Here is a 20,498-nt window from a genome sequence, read left to right on the forward strand (position 1 = left end):
AGCTCCAGAGCTCAAGCCTCCAGGCTCCCAGGTCATCCGCGCGTCACTTTATCTCCGCCCACGTCGCGGCGGGGGACTATCCAATGGAAGGGCGGCTCTACGTGGGCCTCCTGTGCGCGTGCGCATCATCGGCTCGACGATCCTTCCCATCGATGTGCTCAGAAGCAACTCCTTCAGTCTGGGCACTGCCAGCTTCGGCGCTACCGGCTCTGCCGTCGCGCCGCCATTTTGAAGACGGGAAGAGTCCGGGTCTCCAACACCTGGAGGCGGCGGCGTAGACTGGTACGTATGGTTTCCGCCCGCGTTAGCCCCTCCAAATTCGCCCATCTTCGGGCTGCAGCCCTCGGTGTTTCCTCTATTCCCACAGGGTCCCTATCGCTGTCGCCAGTCGTCCTGGCATTCTGTCTTTAGGATCCTTTTCGCTTGCTCATCCTTCATCTCTGCTGGCACCTTTGCTTCTGTCGTCGGGCAGCCCTGACTGGTGTTAAAATACCTACTTCGAGCCTCAGGACTCCATCCCGGTGGAGCTCCTCATTGGCCACCCCGATCTAGTCGGAGTCGAGTCCCATTCGCGGACTCGAACCGGGCGTGCTGAGAGCCTCACGCCCTCCTGTGGGCAGCGAGCTGTGCCCTGTAGGGGCGGCGGGCGAATTTTGGGGTTCGGGGAGAGCTTGGACTTTGGTCCTGTCTCGGTGGAGGGACACACAGTAGGCTGGTGGTGGACGTTACCCCAGTGATCTGTTGTTAGAGCTTAATCCGTCACCGGCTTGTTTGTTTTGTCCTTTCCCAGGAATAACTTTACAAAAGGGAAGATATTTTTCGCCTGCCCTTCCCGCCAGAAATGGCCAATGTGAGTAAATTAGTCTCTTAAGAAGCAGTATAGTAATAAAATAGTTTGGGAACTCGTTAGGAAGGACGGGTTTAATGATAATGGCATTGATGGCATAATGTTTCTCGTAATTAGTGTACCGGAAATGGCAAGGGAAGCAAGGGGTGTGAATTAGGTTGATATGCTTTGCGGGTAGTTTGAACGCAACATATTTCTCAATACACGTCTATTTATTTCTATAAATTCGTTTTTAGAAATAAATTCAGTGCCAGCACCCTTTCAGTAGTTTTAAAAGACATTATTTCAGTAAATATTTAGAATTATTTTTAAGCCGTTTTCTGTTTCTTTGGTTAGGTAAACTGAAGGTTTTTGTAGCCGTTTCAGTATAAGAAGTCACCTTCCAAATACTACAAAATGGGCGCAAGAGATATTATTCTCACAGGCCATAGAGATTTATTCACTGTAACAGTACAGCGATTACTCAGACGCATCCTGCCATAGGGAACACAAGACATATTTTAAAACAATTACAATAAGAGTAGAAACTAATTTTAAAACCTACACAAAGGTACAGTGCAGATTCAGAGCTTTGTGGAGAGGGAAAAGTAGGGGTTTGTGTTCACTTAATCAGAGAAGCATTTGAGGTTTGAAAGATGGGTGGGATTAGATAATCTGAGGTTTGGTTGGGCAGAGCAGGAGGTATATTCAAAGACACCCCCCCTTTCAAAAATCAGGAAGTCAGTTCTGACTTCCTGAATGTAAAATGTGTGAAAGAGATAAGTGAGAAGGTTGGATTGTGGATTTGGAATCATGTAATAGAGAGTCTTGAATGCCAAACCCAGTAATTTGGACTTTATTCTTTAAATTTTGGTGATTTAATTAGAGCTGTGTGTTAGGAAGACTAATATGGCAACAGTTAGCCAGGAGAGTATTCCTGTAGTCAAATATGATATATTAAGTAATAGCCTAATGGTAAGACTATAAGGCCAAGTCGTAAACGTAGACCACTAGTGTATCCCGTGTGTTAAGGTGAATTTATACCTAGCCATAATCATAGGAAGGGAATGTTGTAAAAGGAGCATGTGCTACTCTCAAAGGAAAGATACCAGTTAGAGTAGTATGCTAATATTTGACCTGGCTTTATTTTGATTTGAATGAATAAATTAATCCAGTAGGTATTTTGAAGGATACTTTTATTGTTAGAAGTTTACATAAAACAATATTCAAATATATGTTTAAAAATTTGTGTTCGTTTATGTGCATTTTAAGTGCTGAATGGATGTTACTAATGAAACATGAAGATAGATATGTATGTCTTCAACAATTTAGTTTGCATACATAGCATGGGTCAGGTATGTCTATGCTTCAGAGGCTGAACAGGTCAATTAAGAAGCCTTGGTGGGGACTTGTACAAACTGAAATACTCATTTCTGATATAAAGGGAGCAGCCTTTCCTTAGCTACAGTGATGTGTTGCCAACTAATGTCATTTGGGAATGTGAATCCAGCACTGCCAGATCTTTGGAGTTTGTAAGAACAGCTGAAAGTCTGGATCTTTTGTGTGAAATATCACAATTGCTCAATGTTGATATACAATTCAAATTTCTTGTACCACTGAGAATTACCATTTTTGTCTCTGAGCAGGTTGGGTGCACACCCAAGGGAAGATGCTTAAATTTTCAGGTGGGCAGAATGCTCTGGAGACAGATCTTGCATTTTGAAGACATATAAAGGAGGTTCTGTCTATCCAGATCTTGTAGAAAGAGTTGGAATTTGTCAGGCCTAGGAGGAGAGGGAAAAGGACCTTTTAGCAGAAGAAATCTTGTGGCAGAATAAAGAAGGCAGAGAAATATGGGAAGACTTGGGTAGATATTTTTATGTGACTAAAGAGTGGAGTAAGAGAAGGAGGGATAAAATGAGTAAGAAATTATGTCAGAGAAGTAGAACGACCAGTTAGGATGTATTCTTGTACTTAGGATGAGAAAGTCAGAAGGAACACAGGGCTGGATTTCAGAATACTATGTGAAAGGGAAAAAGAGTGATTCTACAGTATCTAGACTATTTCAACATCCTGGTAACTATTTTTCATACCAGCTCTCTAATCCCACTCCATTCTCTACACTGCCCTTAGTGGTACATTCCTTAAAACATCCTTTATTTTTATCAGTTTACTCTTTTCCTCCCTGCCTACAGGTTAAAATTCTGATTTATTATCTTGATATAACAGGCCCTTTCCTGTCTGTGTCAAGTATAAAGCCTTTTAAAGTTGCCCACAAGTTAACTTTCAAGCTTGTTTTTTACTGCACTACCTTATATCCACCTTCAGTGAACTTGTCACTCTTCTGAGTACATCCTTTATGACTCCATCCCTTTGTTCCTGATAGTCACTCATTGAAATGCCCTTTCCCCAGCAAATTTCTATTTCTTCACAACTAAGTATATCCTCCATGAAACTTTTTGCCTATGTCCTCAAGGGTCTCTTAATTATTCAGATCTTTTGATAGCATTTCACAGATGATATAGTATTTGTTCTTACATGTTTTCCACTAATCTAAGAGTCAGCGATTTCTTTTTTTAATATAAAGAGCCAGATAGCAAATATTTTAGGCTTTGTAGGCCGTAGAGTCTCTGTGAAGCTACTTCACTCTGCCATTATGACATGAAAGCAGCCACAGACCATACATAAATGGGTATGGCAATAAAACTTTATTCACCAAAACAGACAGAAGGCTATATTCAGCTATAGTTTGCCAACCCCTGCATTAGATTATTCTGACTTAAGTATTTTGATGAAAGTTTATACGTGAAAGATGTTTACACATTCATCCATTGTAACTGACCTCAGAGTCTAGGGAATGAACATAAGAGCAGAAAATGTATCACAAAGTTGTGTGCTAAAACGGAGGAAAGTGGACATTGCCATTAAAGAAAGAGTAAAGATGGTATGGTAGATAATTAGTACAATTTACAGCAGTAAAAGAAGAGAAGAGTTAGAAAGTAAATAGGTTTTGTTTCTAGGAGAGGTTTTGAAAGTTCTTTATTTTGAGAACAGAATCTTATCAGTTGTGTTACCTTTTTAGTGTCATCACTAAATAGGGCAACTTTTAGAGGTTCCCATTCTTTCTGTATGGCACTCTTAATTCTGGCCTTGGGAAAGCCATATATTTTTACCCAAAGTAACTTATTACTTGTTTTTTAAATATTTGTATTTACTTCTAAAATTATAAATGTACATGATGCTTATCCTATGGTAGCTGCTCAATAATAGTAGAATAAACATTGGTTTTAAAAGATATATTGCAATGTGAGGATTTGCCAGAGATTGTCTGTGTTAGTATAGCATTTATATCCAGAATAATTTTGATTTTTGTGTCCTTCTTAGGTGCTCTGTAACAGAGCCAGACTGGTTTCCTATCTCCCAGGATTTTGCTCTTTAGTTAAAAGGGTTGTCAATCCCAGAGCCTTTTCAACTGCAGGATCTTCAGGTTCTGATGAGTCTCATGTGGCCACTGCACCTCCAGATATCTGTATGTAAAAGTTATTATTGCTTTACTTATAATTGTTTCATAACCTTCTGAGTTGTGTTTCCTGTAATACAGTAAGTCCCCTACATACAAACCTTCAAGTTGTGAACTTTCAGAGATGTGAACACGAGTTCGCGTGACCAGTCACGCAAGTTAGTTCACGTGTCTGGTGTACATTGTCACGTGTGTGCATTCTCTACAAGTGGTGGTGCTTTTGTGTACTTTATGGTACTGTATAGAGTACAGTAGTACAGTATCTTTATTTCAAGCCCAGGATGTCCGGAAGCAAGCGTAAAAGCAGCGTATAGCTGGTATTGCTAAGAAGCGCCAAGCAATAACAATGGAAACAAAAGTGAAAATAATTGAGAGAGTGGAATGAGGCGAAAAGAAGGTAGACGTTGCTCATTCTTATAACATGCATCGTTCAACCGTCAGCATGATTCTAAAGAACAAGGACAAGGTCATGGAACACATGAAGTCTGCTGTGCCGATGATGTTGACAATGATATCGAAGAAGCGTGGAAAAGTGATGAAGGAGTTGGAGAAACTTCTTAGTATGTGGGTGCAGGGTCAGCATCAGCGTCAAGTCCCACTCAGCTTAATGCTGATTCAAGAGAAAGCTAAAAGCCTTTATGAAGACTTGAAACACGGCAAAGAATCAGAGGGCACATCTTTTAATGCCAACCATGGCTGGTTTCATCAGTTCAAGGCTAGAGCCAACCTTCACAATGTAAAAGTAAGTGTCAAGGCAGCAAGTGCAGATATGGTAGCTGACCGGGAATTTCCTGAAATGCTTCGAGAAATTATTGATGAAGGTGCGTATTCACCTGAGCAGGTTTTTGATGTGGATGAGACAGGACTGTACTGGAAGAGGATGCCAGAGGAAAAGTTACATCAGTAAGGGGGAAAAGTTGATGCCAGGCTGTAAAGCAGCAAAGGATAGGCTACCTCTGTTGTTTGGTGGCAATGCTTCTTTCCGGCGATATGAAGCTGAAGGCTCTCTTAGTTTATCACTCAGGGAACCCAGGAGCCCTTAAAAACATAGCCAAGGGCTCTCTTCCTGTTGTGTGGGAGAGTAACCCCAAAACCTGGGTCACACAGGCCATTTTCCAGGACTGGTCTTTCCACCACTTTAAGCCAGAGGTAGAGAAGTATTGCTTGGAGAAGGACATCCCATTCTACATTCTTTTGCTGCTCAGCAGTGCTCTGGGCCACCCCCCATTCATGGACGACTTTCATCCCAACATCAAAGTAGTGCATCTGCCACCGAATACTACATCTCTCATCCAACCTATGAACCAGGGAGTTATAGCAACTTTCAAGAAATATTATTTACGTCACAGTTTTCATCAGGCAGTAAAGGCAAGTGACGAATCAGGAACAACCTTGTGACAATTTGGAAGGACTGTAACATCCACGAGGCCATAAAAAACATTGACTTTGCTTGGCATGAGGTTACGGCCGTACCCATGAATGGGGTTTGGAAGAACCTTTGCCTGCAGTTTGTACACAATTTTCGTGGATTTGAAAGATGGATGAGGAGTCCAAAGAGGTCTTCAGCAACTTAGTGACCCTCAGCGAGAAGCTGGAGCTAGATCTGCAAGAGGACAACTTCATTGAAATCCTTGCTGTGCACCATGAGGAGCTTACTAATGAAGACCTGATGGAGTTGGAGGGCAAGAGAGGACGAAAAGAGACAAGAGGAAGAAGAAGTAACTGAAGAACTGAAGAGATTCATGATGCAAGGGGTTTTTCTTTATTTGAGGAGGCACTGTTAGTTTTTGAGGCACAGGACCAAAATGTAGAACAGTACACAGAGGTTGCAGCAGCCATTCAGAATGCAATCCACTGCTACCATGTCATCTATGATGAGAAAAAAAGACCTACTACCCAGACATCACTGGATTGTTTTTTCAAGAGGGTAGATAGAATTGAGTCCAGCAAGGAAGCAGAGCCTGTGCCATCCACGTCAGGCATCAGTGAAATTGCAGTTTGCCCTCCATCTCCTTGCTGATGATCCTTCCGCTCTGTCATCTCCCACCTCCTCTCCCTCGTCCAGTCAGTAACTCTTCTTGCCTGTTCACCCAATGCCAGCCCTGTACACCAGCTGTTGTACTGGACTACTGTACTTTTCAAGGTACTCTACTGTAAGATTTAAAGGTCTTTATTTTTTGTGTTTGTTTTCTATGTATTACTTGTGTGAAAAGTATTATAAACCTATTACAGTACAGTACTATATGCTAGCCGATTATGTTAGTTGAGTACCTAGGCTAACTTTATTGGACTTATGAACACACTCTCGGAATGGAACTCATGCGTGTGTAGGGGACTTACTGTATTTCTTCTTGAGGTTTTACTGATTTTCTAAAGTTGAGTTTATCCCACTGAAAATAAAATCAGAGCTCTTGCCTAAATATTTATACCAGAAAGTTACAATATTTTTTAAAAGAAGATTGAATATTGGTTTCTAAAACTTATTTTCTTGAACTTTAGTGTTTTTCTAATGATCTTTGAGCACACAGTCCTCCCTGAAACAAATCTTCTTTTGATCCTATTAAACTATGTTACTACTTCTTGATTCTTTGCTGAATTTCTTAAATGTAGCTGTCACTTTGAGTGTTTATTAAATCAAAGTCTGCTTTTTCTTATCCATCTTGTGCACCACTATCAATCATTCTAAAATACTTTAAATCATGTCACTTCCTTCATAAGCCTCGATTATCTCCCACTGCTTTCAGTAGCAGTTCCTAAACTATTCCCAAGCTATGAATCATTGTTCAAGGATGAAAAAAAAATTTTTTTAAGCTCTGTGATTAGTTAACTTGGAGAAATGCTTTATACCATAGTCCTATCGTAGAGGTTTATAATACACACTAAAATATTCAGGGAGCGCTCTTAGAAACTTTACCTGATGTATTCTAAAGGAATTGCCCATGGAATCCTTTTTCATGCAACACATTACTTACAGTGTAATATAAGTTCACTTGGGCATGCAAAGCCTCCCCTGGTTTTCTTGGTCCAGTTTTCTAACTCCATCTCTGATTACTCCTCAATTTTCATAATCTGAAGGCTAAATATACATCTATCATAAATGAAAGATTTGTCACTCAGAATATGTAAAGGGTTTGCATTGTGAATATACAGCCAACCCTCCTTATCCATGGGTTCTTCATCCTCACATTCAACCAACCAAGGATTAAAAATATTTGAGGAAAAAAATTCCAGAAAGTTCCAAAACGCAAAACTTTAATTTGCCACACACCATATCATTTACATTGTTTTTGATATTATAGGTAATCTAGAGATGATTTAAAGTATACAGGAGGATGTGATGTACGAAGGTTACAGTATATGTGCGTGCAGTTGACTCTTGGACAACATGGTTTTGAGCTGCTCAGGTCCACTTTATACGCAGATTTTTTTCAAAACTAAATAAGTACGGTACAATTCTCGGTTCATTGAATCTGAGGATGTGGAACCGACTATACAGAGAACTGCCTATAAATTATACTCAGATTTTTGACTGCATGCAGGGTTTGAACAGCTAACCCCTCAGTTGTTCAAAGGTCAGTAGAGATATGCCCTTTTATATAAGGGACTTGAGCATATGCAGATTTTGGTATCTGTGGGGGTCCAGGGAGCAGTCCCCTGTGAATAACTAGGGACAACTATATAAAGAATTTTTGTAGATCAATAGGAGAAAGAAAACCCAGTAGAAAACCAAACAAATTTCAAAAATGGATTTGAACAGGCTATTTCTGTAGGAGAAAACCTAAATGACTGGTAAACATTTGAAAATATGCTCAAATTCACTGTTGATATGGGATATTTATTTAAAGAAACAGATCTGAATAATCTGTAGAACCCATGTTCTTCAAAATAGCTGGTAAGTTTAAGTTTGTGAACTGACTCCAGTCAATCATTAGTGGCTGTCGAGAGCCTTGTTACTCAGTGTGATCTGCAGACCAGCATAGCATAGCATGGCATAGCATCAGCATCATCTGGGACTGTTTAGAAACGAAGAATTTTTAGCCCCACTGCAGACCTAGTAAATCAGAATCTGCATTTTGAGAAGATCTTAGATGATTCTTAAATAATTAAAAGTTTGAGACATACTGGGCTAGAGTGTTTAGGTTGAGAATCATGTGACAGTGTCTGTGTTCAGCAGGGAAATGTTCTGCAGTTGATGGGTGATGTCTGTCATAGGTATGGAAGAGCGATATGGGGGCAGCCATATTGACATGGTCGTTTTTAGTCACTCAGTTCTGGCAGAGTTTATAAATTTTTTTTTATAAATTTTTTTTTATAAATTTTTTTTTATAAATTTTTTATAAGTTTTATAAATTTATAAATATTTTTATTGCCAGCTAAAGTCTGCAGCAGTTGTCCCTTCCTTTCTCTAAACAAAATTCCTACTCTGAGTATTTCTTCATTTGATTTTCTAATTTATTCTTTTCTGGATCTTTTTGAATTTTTCACATGTCAGGATTTTTTTAAGTTTTACAGGAATAAAAATGTGGTCTATTCTTCTGTAAGTATTAAATCCATATTAACTCATGTAGCTGGTAAACAGGGCATTATGTCACATTGGTTCGTACAAGATTTTTTTCCAGTCCATTAATGTTTTGTGCCACCAGGTAACAGCAGTTGAATGCCCCTCCCCAAGGGTAGCCACCATTAAGTCTGATGTCTTTCCTTACAGATGTTTTTTTTACTGTATTTAAAAACACAAATAAAAGGATGAAAAATAAATGTCATATATGCTGTTCTTTGACTTAGCTTTTTCTTTTAATGTAATATGTACTGGACTTCGTTCACTATCAGTAAAGATTTACCATATTCTTTTTAATGACTGTCAAGAATTACATAGTGTGGGAGTTCCCTGGTAATCCTAGTGGTTAGGATTCCGGGCTTTCACTGCCATGGCCCAGGTTCAGTCCCTTGTCAGAGAACTGAGATCCCACAAGCCGCACAGCATGGCCAAAAAAAAAAAAGAATTACATTTACAGTACTTTATTGAATTCTTTCCCTAGTAATGGAATTACCTATGAGCTGACAGCTGGTTGCTTTGATTAGTCTTTTGGAATAACATGAAACAAACTAATTTATATTTACACAGGAAAGCAAACTTCAAACAACTATTGGTTAGCTAAAAAAAAATACCTAATTGGAAGAAGAACATTCTTTCAGTCTACCAATGTACTTAACTAGTAAGGAGAAAATGATTCATTTTGTCGTTCCTCTTTAGGCTCTCGAACAGTTTGGCCCGATGAAACTATGGGACCATTTGGACCTCAGGATCAGAGATTCCAGCTTCCTGGGAACATAGGTTTTGATTGTCACCTCAATGGGACCACATCACAGAAGAAAAGCCAGGTTCATAAAACTTTACCTGATGTTCTAGCAGAACCTTTATCGAGCGAAAGACATGAGTTTGTTATGGCACAATATGTGAATGAATTTCAGGTAAGTTGTTAAGGTCATTCTGTTTTTCTAATTATTAATGCTGTATTAATTTCTGATAACTGAACATATTACTTTCATTGAAAAAGTAAAAAAAAAATCTATTTAAATCCAGTATAAACAGAAACAACATATATAGCTTTTAAAAGCTTGGCATTGTCCTGTACATAGCGTTTGCTATATAATTTTTTTCACCTAACTACATTGCAGTCTCTTTTAGGTAATTAAATAATTCTTCAAAAATATATTTTTTTACTAAATGTTTATTTCAAATATAAATAACTTAATTCTATAACTGGAAATTTATATTCCCTGTTTTTCACTTTTATTAATGGTAATTGTAATTTATATATGGACCAAATTCCGACTAGTTTTATATTCCTCTAGCCATTTAAAAAGAAAATTTTGAGATCTCTGAAACTCTGGATACAGTAGACTGAAGAGGAGGATTTTTAAATAGCTTTTGTAAAAACAATTCCTGAGGGTTTTTTTTAATGAGTTTTTTAAACTGGTATCGCATATGAATTTTTAAATGCATTTTAAAACTAGTATTGCTCATTGCTCACTCAAATGGAAAGTTACATGCATTTCAGAGTTTCTTTCAAACCCCGATCCTTATCATTTTTCATATTTCTATATAGCTTCAGGTTGAGATTTTGATCAAAGCCATATTATTAAAAGCAGCAACCCCTCAAATTATGGGTGATATCAGATAACCTAACACTGGGACACAGTTGACCTCCCCTGACTTTTTATCTCAGATATTCCTTCTCAGTCTTTTTGACTCCTCCTCTGTCTACCAGTTACATGATATTTCCCAAATGTCTCTGATCTTCATTTTCTCATTTGACTTGCTCCCCGGTCACTTAAGTCCTTGGCTTTCTCCACAGGCTGTGTATTCATATTTCCTACCTTCTTATTTCTGTTTCTGACATTTCTGGTTCTATATTACTATCTGCGTGCCAAACATCTTTATCTGGATGTCTCAGAAGTCCCAAGATTTTACACGTCTAGTACTGAATTAGTCCTTTTTCTCTCAAAACTTGTCCTTATTCCCATGTTGTCAGTAGTATAAGTGACTTAGTCATCCTCCCACTGTCCCAAAAATAAAAATTATAGTGCCAACCTTGACTCCTCTTTTCATCATACCCCTGTAAATAGTGACAGAATTACATTGCTTCTATCTCTGAAAGTAGCTCTTAAATAATTTGTGTACCTTCAATTCTCACTAATACTGCCAAAGTTCAGCGCCTCCTTATCTTACCTCAATTTTTATAGGCATTATAGTATGATGGACTGTGGAGATAGGATAAATCTGTATTCAGAGATTAACTCAGCCATTTACTTAATTTTGTGACCTTGAAAAAGTTACTTCACCTTTCTGAGCCTCTGTTTCTTTATATGTAAAATGAGGATAATAATAATCCCTGGCCTACAAAGTTGCTATGAGGATTAAATGTGAAAATGTATGTAAAATACTTATTACACTAAGTGATCAGTAATTTTTGGCTGTTACTGGTCTGTCACCTGCTCTTCCTCGTTGCCATACATCCTCTACAGTAATACTGTCATTAGCTTTTTATATCGCATGTTGATATTCCTCATTGCTTTTTCAAAATTTCATAATGTGGCATAAATGGCTTTCCACAATTTTGATCCCTTATCTTTCTCACCTTACTTCCCACTACTTCCTACTCCTTCCGTTCTCCAATCACAGCATATTTTCATTTTTTTAAAATTACACCATTCCCTTTGACCATTGTATGCCTTTGCACGTTATTATCTCTTGCTGGACTGTTTTTTTCCTCCTGAATTCTTAACCTATAGTCTGTCTATTCTTTATCTGTCAGACACACATGTTAATTAATATGTAACTCAAACGTGATTTCAACCTTTTCCTGATTTCTGCCAGCAAAGCAAGTTTCTTCCCCATCTATACCTCCAGAAGACTTCCGTTATAACTATATAGCATTTCTGATACGGATTGCATTTATTTGTTCATGCATTTTTCTTCTACTAACTCTTATATACCTAAGAGTGAAGACTGGATTTTTTACCATTGTAGTGCCTGTTCCTGTTTATAATGTCTAGTGTATAATAGGCACCCTGTAAATTTCTGTTGAATAAAAGCCTCTAAGCACTTCCTGTTGGAGAAGCTATATGTTTAATCATGTTGCTTTGTAAGTTAGTGTTCTTATCCTCATTTTACAGATTGTACAACAAAAGGAAGGATAATTAGATATAACAGAATATCAGAAGAGGTAACATTGTAAGACACAATCATGGCGCATTTTAGTTAGTTTTTTAGCCAACGTCTATTCATATTAAGTCTTAGAATATCAGGGTATTTATATGTTCCTTTTTTTAATTCAACATTTTTTTTAAATTTTCAAATATTACATTCATCATAGAGAAAAGTTTGAGTATGTAAGAAAACACTGCCTATTACCCCATCACCAGCTAGGTTAGGATTACTGAAAAAACTTTCTAGGGAAAACAGGTTTATAACAGGCAAGATATTTTATTTGAACTCCAGATTTTGTTTACTTATATTTCTTATTCCGCCTTAGGGTAATGATGTACCTGTTGAGCAAGAAATTAACAGTGCGGAAACTTACTTTGAAAGTGCCAAAGTAGAGTGTGCAATCCAAACATGTCCAGAATTGCTGCGAAGAGGTATGTTGTGCTTTATTCATATTTACACTAGTGTGTGTTAGATAATGTCACTAATTTTTTAATGTGTTGAATAATGTACTCCATTGGAATCGTAATGCTTTATAACTTAGTATTTTAATATGTCTAGCTGGAAATGATGATTGCCTGGCCAAGATAAGGCTTTCAAGTGTCCCCTGACATCTGACCTCATGCTGCCATTAGATAGGAATAGTAGAATTTTTAATAACTTTTTTCCTAAATCTTTTCCTAAAGTCATCCCACTCCTGGGTGATTATTACAGCCATAATTTCCATGAGCTAATACATTAGTACTACTGAGAAAAATCTTAATAATAAACTTTTTTTTAAATTACAAGACCAAGAACATGTAACCCAACTTACTCTTCAGAATTGTTGGCAATATATTTTCGTTCATCCAAAAAGAGCAGAAGTAAACCAAAACTAAATGCATTTCATCCTTTTCAAAACTAATATGCATTTATAAACCTAACTTGGTACCATAATAATTTAACTTAATCATCATTTTTCTAAAGTATTTTATGAACTGTTTCTTTTTTTAAAAAATTTATTTTTTTCTGGAGTTTTATTCTTATTTCACTTACAGATTTTGAATCACTGTTTCCAGAAGTAGCCACCAACAAACTAATGATTCTGACTGTAACACAGAAAACTAAGAATGATATGACTGTTTGGAGTGAGGAGGTAGAAACTGAAAGAGAAATGCTCTTAGAAAAGGTAATTCTTTCAGCTGCTGACAATTTAATTTTATGATCTTATTTAAATACCAATGAACCAGTGTTTTAAAATGATGGCTATTTTTTCTAGCCTTTACTAATTCTCTGCTAATGTATTCCAGTACTAAAAAACTTACATGTTTTCTGAGAATAAAAATACCACAATTTTTTTTTTTAGTGTCTTTGAAAAACTTAGATTCTGTCCAGTACTTCCTCAGTTTTTTTTAAATTTATGTTTTAGGAAATTTGGGAATATAGTAAACAACAAAAATGTAAAATTAACTCTTCATACCCATCTCTCTCCTTCTCTCTGATCCTCTCTCCCCCTCCATGTCTCTTTCTCTCTCTCTCTCTCTCAAGCATGTCAAGTAAAAAGTGAAAATACCTCAGCCTTCTTAAAGGGGTAAACAATAACAGTGTACAGTACAATAATAATATAATGTATATACCCACATTTTTTTCCCATCCTTTGCTTTTAACTTAGAAGATATGTTTTGACACCTTTCCATAACATTACGCATAGATTTTATTTCATTCTTTGTAAAAATCTGTGTAATATTACATTGCATGGGCAAACCGTAAATTTTTTAAATTATTTAAAAAAATTTTTAGTCATTTATAAGTTGAAAATCAAACTTAGGCTATTACAGGCAGTGAATATATTTGTACATATATTTTTTGTACATACTTACATATTCCTAAATAGGGAAATCGGAGGGTATATTCATTTTAAGTTTTGAAAGATACTGCCAATTTGCCCGCCAAAAAGACTGTCCTAGTATATATGCTCTCACCTTTACCCTGGATATTAGCATTACTTTTCATTTTTACCAACCTGAGAAATGAGAAGTAGTAACTTAAAGTCTTATATTTAAAAATTATATAATTATTTATCTAAGAGCTTGATGTTCAGTTATATCAATTTCTTTCTCTACAAGATAGAAAGGAATATTCCTTTGCCTGTATGACATGTTGGGATTAGCTCACTTGGACACCTTAGCTAACTATAGTTGAAAAAATTCTCTTTAGTAATTTACATACAGGATAATATTTGGAATTATTTTGTATTTTCTTTAGGGTTGGATGTATGGTTCTCTTCATTTATAAAAATATTATTTACATACTCAATAGAGTATTTTATGGTAATGACTTCATACTTAAATGTCCCACATATAACTTTACTAATAAATTCCATGTGGTAATTAATAATCATGAGCAAGTTATATATGCTAGCTAACAAAGAAATTACAGAGAGGCATAAGGCATTCTCTCTGATCTTTAAAAGATCTGAATTTGGAGAAGTGAAATTTAAATACATAATAACTCAATAAACATTTTCTATTTATATATTGACAATGATTAGTAAATGTATACTACCATTTAGACACTAGAGAGTTTGCTCTGATATGTGCATTGTATTAATAAGTCCTACTTTTTGAACCATTCAAGATTCTGAGCCTCATTTGATACTGACTCCCGTATAGATGTAAGTCAGCAACAAAGACCCAATGCAGCCAAAAAATAAAATAAATTAAAAAAAAAAATTTCCAGCCTTTGAAATGGCAACACGCTTTATCATGTGCATTTTAAACTTTATAATGACTAAAGCTATTTTATTTTTTTATGAAAAAACATTTTTTATTTTAGACATGTTAGTGGTTATTTTAGAACCACACATAGCTTACTGTCCAAGTAGATATTATATGTTGTGGTTTACTTTATTTCAGTTTTTTACCAGCAGATGTCAGTGTTTGCTATTGATGAGCAGAAATCTTTTTTTTTTTTAATTAATTAATTTATTTTTGGCTACGTTGGGTCCCCGTTGCTGCACACGGGCTTTCCCTAGTTGTGGCGAGCGCGGGCTACTCTTTGTTGCGGTGCGCAGGCTTCTCATTGCGGTGGCTTCTCTTGTTGCAGAGCACGGGCTCTAGGTGTGCTGGCTTCAGTAGTTGTAGCTCGCGGGCTCCCAGTGCAGGCTCAGTAGTTGTGACACACAGGCTTAGTTGGTCCACATGTGGGATCTTCCCAGACCAGGGATCGAACCCATGTTCCCTGTACTAGCAGACGGATTCTTAACCACTGCGCTGCCAGGCAAGTCCCAAGCAGAAATCTTTAAGAAAAATACTTAAACTGGTTCTTTTTGTGATCATTTGGGATTCTTTTAGTTAACCTTTGCAAACATTTAAATGCATCGTTTTGTTCACCTTGTAGTTTTTGTGTATGGTACATCTTTTATTAAATTGATACATAATTCTAATGACTTTCCTAAACCATACTCAGTTTTCCTATTTTTAAGAATTATGAGAATTAATGAAATACAGCAGTAAGTGTAAATATTAAGTATGAAAATAACCTATAGAGCACAGTATTATCTAAATGTTTTTCGTTAGTTTACAAGAAAGTACAGGCATGCCTTGGAAGTATTGCAGGTTAGGTTCCAGGCCACCATAATAAAGCAAATATCGCAATAAAGTGAGTCACACAGATTTTTTGGTTTCCCAGTGCATATAAAAGTTATGTTTATACTGTACTGTAGTCTAAGTGTGCAAAAGCATTATGTCTAAAAAAAAGTACATACCGTAATTTAAAAATACTTTATTGCTAAAAAATGCTAACCATCATCTGAACCTTCAGTGAGTCATAGTAGTAAAACATCAATAAAGATCACAGACTACAGATCATCATAACAAATATAATAATAGATGAAAAAGTTTGAAATATTGAGAGAATTACCGAAATGCCAAACAGACACGTGACGTGAGCAAATGCTATTGGAAAAATGTTGCCAATAGGCTTTCTGGACACAGGGTTGCCACAAACCTTCAATTTGTAAAAAACTTACCTGCGAAGTGCAATAAAGTGAAGCCCAAAAAAATGAGATATGCCTGTATTTGGAGAAAATAGGTTAAAGTTGTATATCTCTATAGCAGGGATCAGCAAACTTTTTCTGTAAAGAGCCAGATGGTAAATTTTTAGGTTTTGTAGGTGATAGGTTCTCAACTACTCAATTCTACCATGTATTGTTAAAGCAACCACAGACCATATATAAATGAACAGGCATGGCTACATTCCGGCAAAACTGTATTTACACAAACAGGCAGGCAGCCAGCCAGGTTTGGCCCTCGGGCTATCAAGGCTTGGACTTCTGAGCATCTCAGGTTAGTGCCAGAGATGCTCAGTGAGGTCTCATCACTCTAGGTGGACCAGAAATTCACGTTACCCTGTAGTGCGTGACCCCTGATATCACCATTCAGCTCTCAGCCCCGCAGCTGGCACTCTCTGCTGGACCTTGAGGAGTCTCACCTTGTATCTGCGCAGCTCAACCCTTGGCTACTGAACCAGGGCAAATTGCTCCGCGGACCACATGGGAAGCCCATTTGTGCATCTCCCTCTGCTCCATTACCCTACACCAGAAATTCCAGATGCTTCAACAGTTCAGAACTCTTGCTTTCTACCCCCTCAGCTCAGTGACACTATCACTTTGCTTGGGCTCCACTTCTTTGCCCTGCAACAAGAGAGTGTCCCCAGACAGAAGCCTGGAGCATATATGGGGATCACCTTATTTGTTTCCCTTCTCCGCTGCTGTTTTGTCTGCCTATTGTTCAGTGTCTAAAAACAGTTGCCTCATATATTTTGGTCAGTTTTATATTTTTCAGCAAGTGGCAAGTTTGATAACTGTTACTTTGTTATAGCTGTGAGTGAAACTGTGCCCTTGTCTTTAAACACTTATGGTCTGTCTTTTTTTTTTTTTTTTAACATTCTAATCTGATTCTAGTATTTGCTTCTAGTCTTTTTCACTGCTTAGACTTCTGATAAAGCTAATAAAGACATTGTAGGAATTAGGATGGTAAGACCAAGATTTTAATACATGCACGTGGTCTATAATGTTTATACATAATACAAAAGATAGAGAGGTGTATAGTGAAAAGGAAGTATGTGGTCCAGCCCTGTACCCAATCTATCCATTTATCTTACTATTTTTATGTGCCTTTTCAGAAATATTTCATGACTATGTGAGTGGGTAGATGTGTTTTTGAAGGACACACAAACAAATACATGTTTTTAACCAACTTTCATTCAAATTAATGAATGGTCCATATCTTTTCATTATGAATATTTTGTTTTCCCTTTCTTACCTTATTTCTAATACCTCTGTAATGATACAAAATAGCAACTGTAGGTTATAATCCATGACAAATTTGGGAGTTAATAGCACAGAAGTGATTAGAAATAGTTCCTAAAATAGGAAATAATTTAGAAGAAAAAAATATACAATTTAGACTTTTTAAAAGAAAAAATATTATATGAACCATTAATCTTTTGGACTGGTGAAAATAATCTTAGGACTTTACAGTCTTAATTTATCATTAGTTTTAATTGTTTATTAATATTATTGTATTCTCTATCTGAAGCAAAAAATATTTATCTTAAAAATTTATTGAGAAATAAAACACTCTGTGCTGCTGCTTTGAGCATATTATTTGTGCCTTTTTCTATGCAGTTCATCAGCGGTGCTAAAGAAATTTGCTACGCCCTTCGAGCTGAAGGCTATTGGGCTGACTTTATTGACCCATCATCTGGTTTGGCAGTGAGTAATTAAATACATTTTGAAAGCCACATTATATAATTTGAAGTAGGAATTATTTTTATTATAAAATTGTTTATAATTATAACCTTGGTAAAAGTAGACCATTTAAGACTTTGAAAACCTCACAATTTTATGCAAAGAGGTATAAAAATAGGTACCAAGAGTCTGTTGAATTCACAATAGGTACCAAGAGTCTGTTGAATTCACAACTTTGAGGGACCTCTGGCACTCATAGTTAAGCTTCTCCATCACTTTAAATTTTTTTCATTAAAAATAATTTTAAAATTTATTTTCCATCCTCATTAATAGATATTGTTTGAATTACATTGAATTAGTGTGTTTACTGTTCATTAGTTAAAACTTAGTATCCAATAGTTTCATTAAGGAAGAAACACACACTTATTTTTAGAATTAAGAATATAGATGGTAAAGAAATATTTAGAAAAGTAACTTTTTGGAAATTAACATTTGTAAAGCTATACTTTAAAGAAAATAACTGAACCACTATTGTGGTCATATTTTAAATTCTGTATATATCTTTTAACTACAAATAGTAATTTTTTCAATCTTAAAATAGGAATATATACTGTTTCTTTTCAAAGTCAAGATTTAGTGAGTACTAGAAATGAAAAACTTACTCTGATAGTTTTCTTATCTTAAAAATTACAAAAGTGAACCATAGATGATTGCCTAATTCTTATTTCGTCTCTAAAGGTCATATAATATTATGCATTTGGTTCTAGGTAATATGCAGTCTGCTAGATCATTCATTTCTCATTTCCAGAATGCACAGGTATTGAGGGGAGAGGAGGTATTAGGACAGTTAGGTGTTCCATGTGACCTTTTTATTTCTTATTTGATTTTTTAAATATTCAGAGTATTTATATAGATACGTGTTCGTATTTGCATAAAAATTATTACTTCATTATCTTTCTAGCTAATGAAAATATGACTTGTTTTATTTCCTCCAGTTTTTTGGACCATATACAAACAACACTCTTTTTGAGACAGATGAACGCTATCGACATTTAGGATTCTCTGTTGATGATCTTGGTTGCTGTAAAGTGATTCGCCACAGTCTCTGGGGTACCCATGTGGTTGTAGGAAGTATCTTCACTAATGCAACACCAGAGAGCCATATTATGAAGAAATTAAGTGGAAACTAGCAGTAATGTCAACTTATTTGCTCTGCTATTTGTAACATTTGGGATGATCTGTACACTGTCAAAGGCTTCAGTTTTCAAAATTTAATTCCTTGTAGGTATTTATTTGAACATTTATGAATTTACAATATTGGCAAGCGGTTTGTGATTTTTAAATTTCAAATGTTCATTCATAATATCATGAAATACATCTTGAGCACATCCACATTGTATAGAATGTGATAACTAACATGTAACCAGGGTATGATCTCATATTGTTATTTCTCCTCTTAATTGGAAAAACCTCAGTTTTAATTATTTTTCTCCAAAAATAAATCATACATTTGGTTATGACATGTGTTTTTTCATTGCAGTATTTTTAAAATATAATTCTTAAAGATTCCTAAGAAACTACAATATTAATCTTCTTAAAGTTTGTTTTTTCGTTTTTGGTTTTTTTTTTAATAAATGCAGTTGAGAAATCTGGATTCAGTGTAGATTTAACTTTTTTTTAATTTTCTTTTTACTATATTACTTGTTAGATGTCCTGGTGCCATCTGAGTATTACTTTGAAATAATGTATGTACAGGAAAAGAAGAATAAGGGTAATACTAAAACTTTACATATAAAAGAATATGAATCTCAACTTTATACATAGTGAAAAATAATTCTTAACTCCTGGGTTGAGACAGATAAATGTAGTTTATTCTCAGACAAAACTATGCTTCAGCTGCTAAGTCATATTTCTCCAAATTTAGCAATAGATGGAAACTGCAGTAGTTTACAGAAATGTCTCATGTGGGACAGAGTTGTTTTTACAGCATTTTAAACTTAGACTCATCTTTGATTTGTCTTTTGTCATTAGGAATATAGATAAATCTCAGGAGAACAAGTAACTTCTACCAAATGAATTAATTGAAATGGATTTTTCTGTATTTTTAAAATTAACTGCCTGTTTTTCAAATGATCACATGGAGATGACCAGCTTTTTAATTTAGTTTACAACTTCATTTAATACTGTTTGTTTAACATGTATCGATAGTTTGATAATGAGTGTTGCTTATGATTCAAAGAATAAGAGCTACAGTGTTTTCATTCATTATGAAAAAGATGAAGTCTTGACTTCCAAAACATTTTTTTTTTTTTTTGGTGGTACGCGGGGCTCTCACTGTTGTGGCCTCTCCCGTTGCGGAGCACAGGCTCCGGACGCGCAGGCTCAGCGGCCATGGCTCACGGGCCCAGCCGCTCCACGGCATGTGGGATCTTTCCGGACCGGGGCACGAACCCGTGTCCCCTGCATCGGCAGGCGGACTCTCAACCACTGTGCCACCAGGGAAGCCCCCAAAACATTTTGAAAAAAATTGTTTTGGAGTATATATGCTCGATAAATTTTCATCTATGTAAGGAGCACCCAGATCAAGACAGAACATTACTGGTACCTCAGAGGCTCATCCGACTCCCTTTCAGGCACTTCCTCCCCTTGCCCCTCCCACAAACAACCACTATCCTGAATTCCTACAGTATAAGTTGGTTTTGTGTGTTTT

At 36.2% G+C, this 20,498-nt stretch overlaps 1 protein-coding gene across 1 annotated transcript; it reads left to right on the forward strand.

Moving 5' to 3' along the window:
• The first annotated feature begins 184 nt into the window (after positions 1–184).
• MMADHC (metabolism of cobalamin associated D) lies at positions 185–19,442 on the forward strand. The gene is made up of 8 exons (XM_030852808.3): positions 185–282; positions 791–850; positions 4,211–4,355; positions 9,601–9,818; positions 12,386–12,491; positions 13,095–13,225; positions 17,726–17,812; positions 18,784–19,442. The coding sequence occupies exons 2-8, from the start codon at positions 842–844 to the stop codon at positions 18,976–18,978; spliced, it is 891 nt and encodes a 296-aa protein (XP_030708668.1). The 5' UTR covers positions 185–282; positions 791–841; the 3' UTR covers positions 18,979–19,442.
• Positions 19,443–20,498: the final 1,056 nt, after the last annotated feature.

Source organism: Globicephala melas, chromosome 7, assembly GCF_963455315.2.
Source record: "Globicephala melas chromosome 7, mGloMel1.2, whole genome shotgun sequence".
Taxonomy (NCBI): domain Eukaryota; kingdom Metazoa; phylum Chordata; class Mammalia; order Artiodactyla; family Delphinidae; genus Globicephala; species Globicephala melas.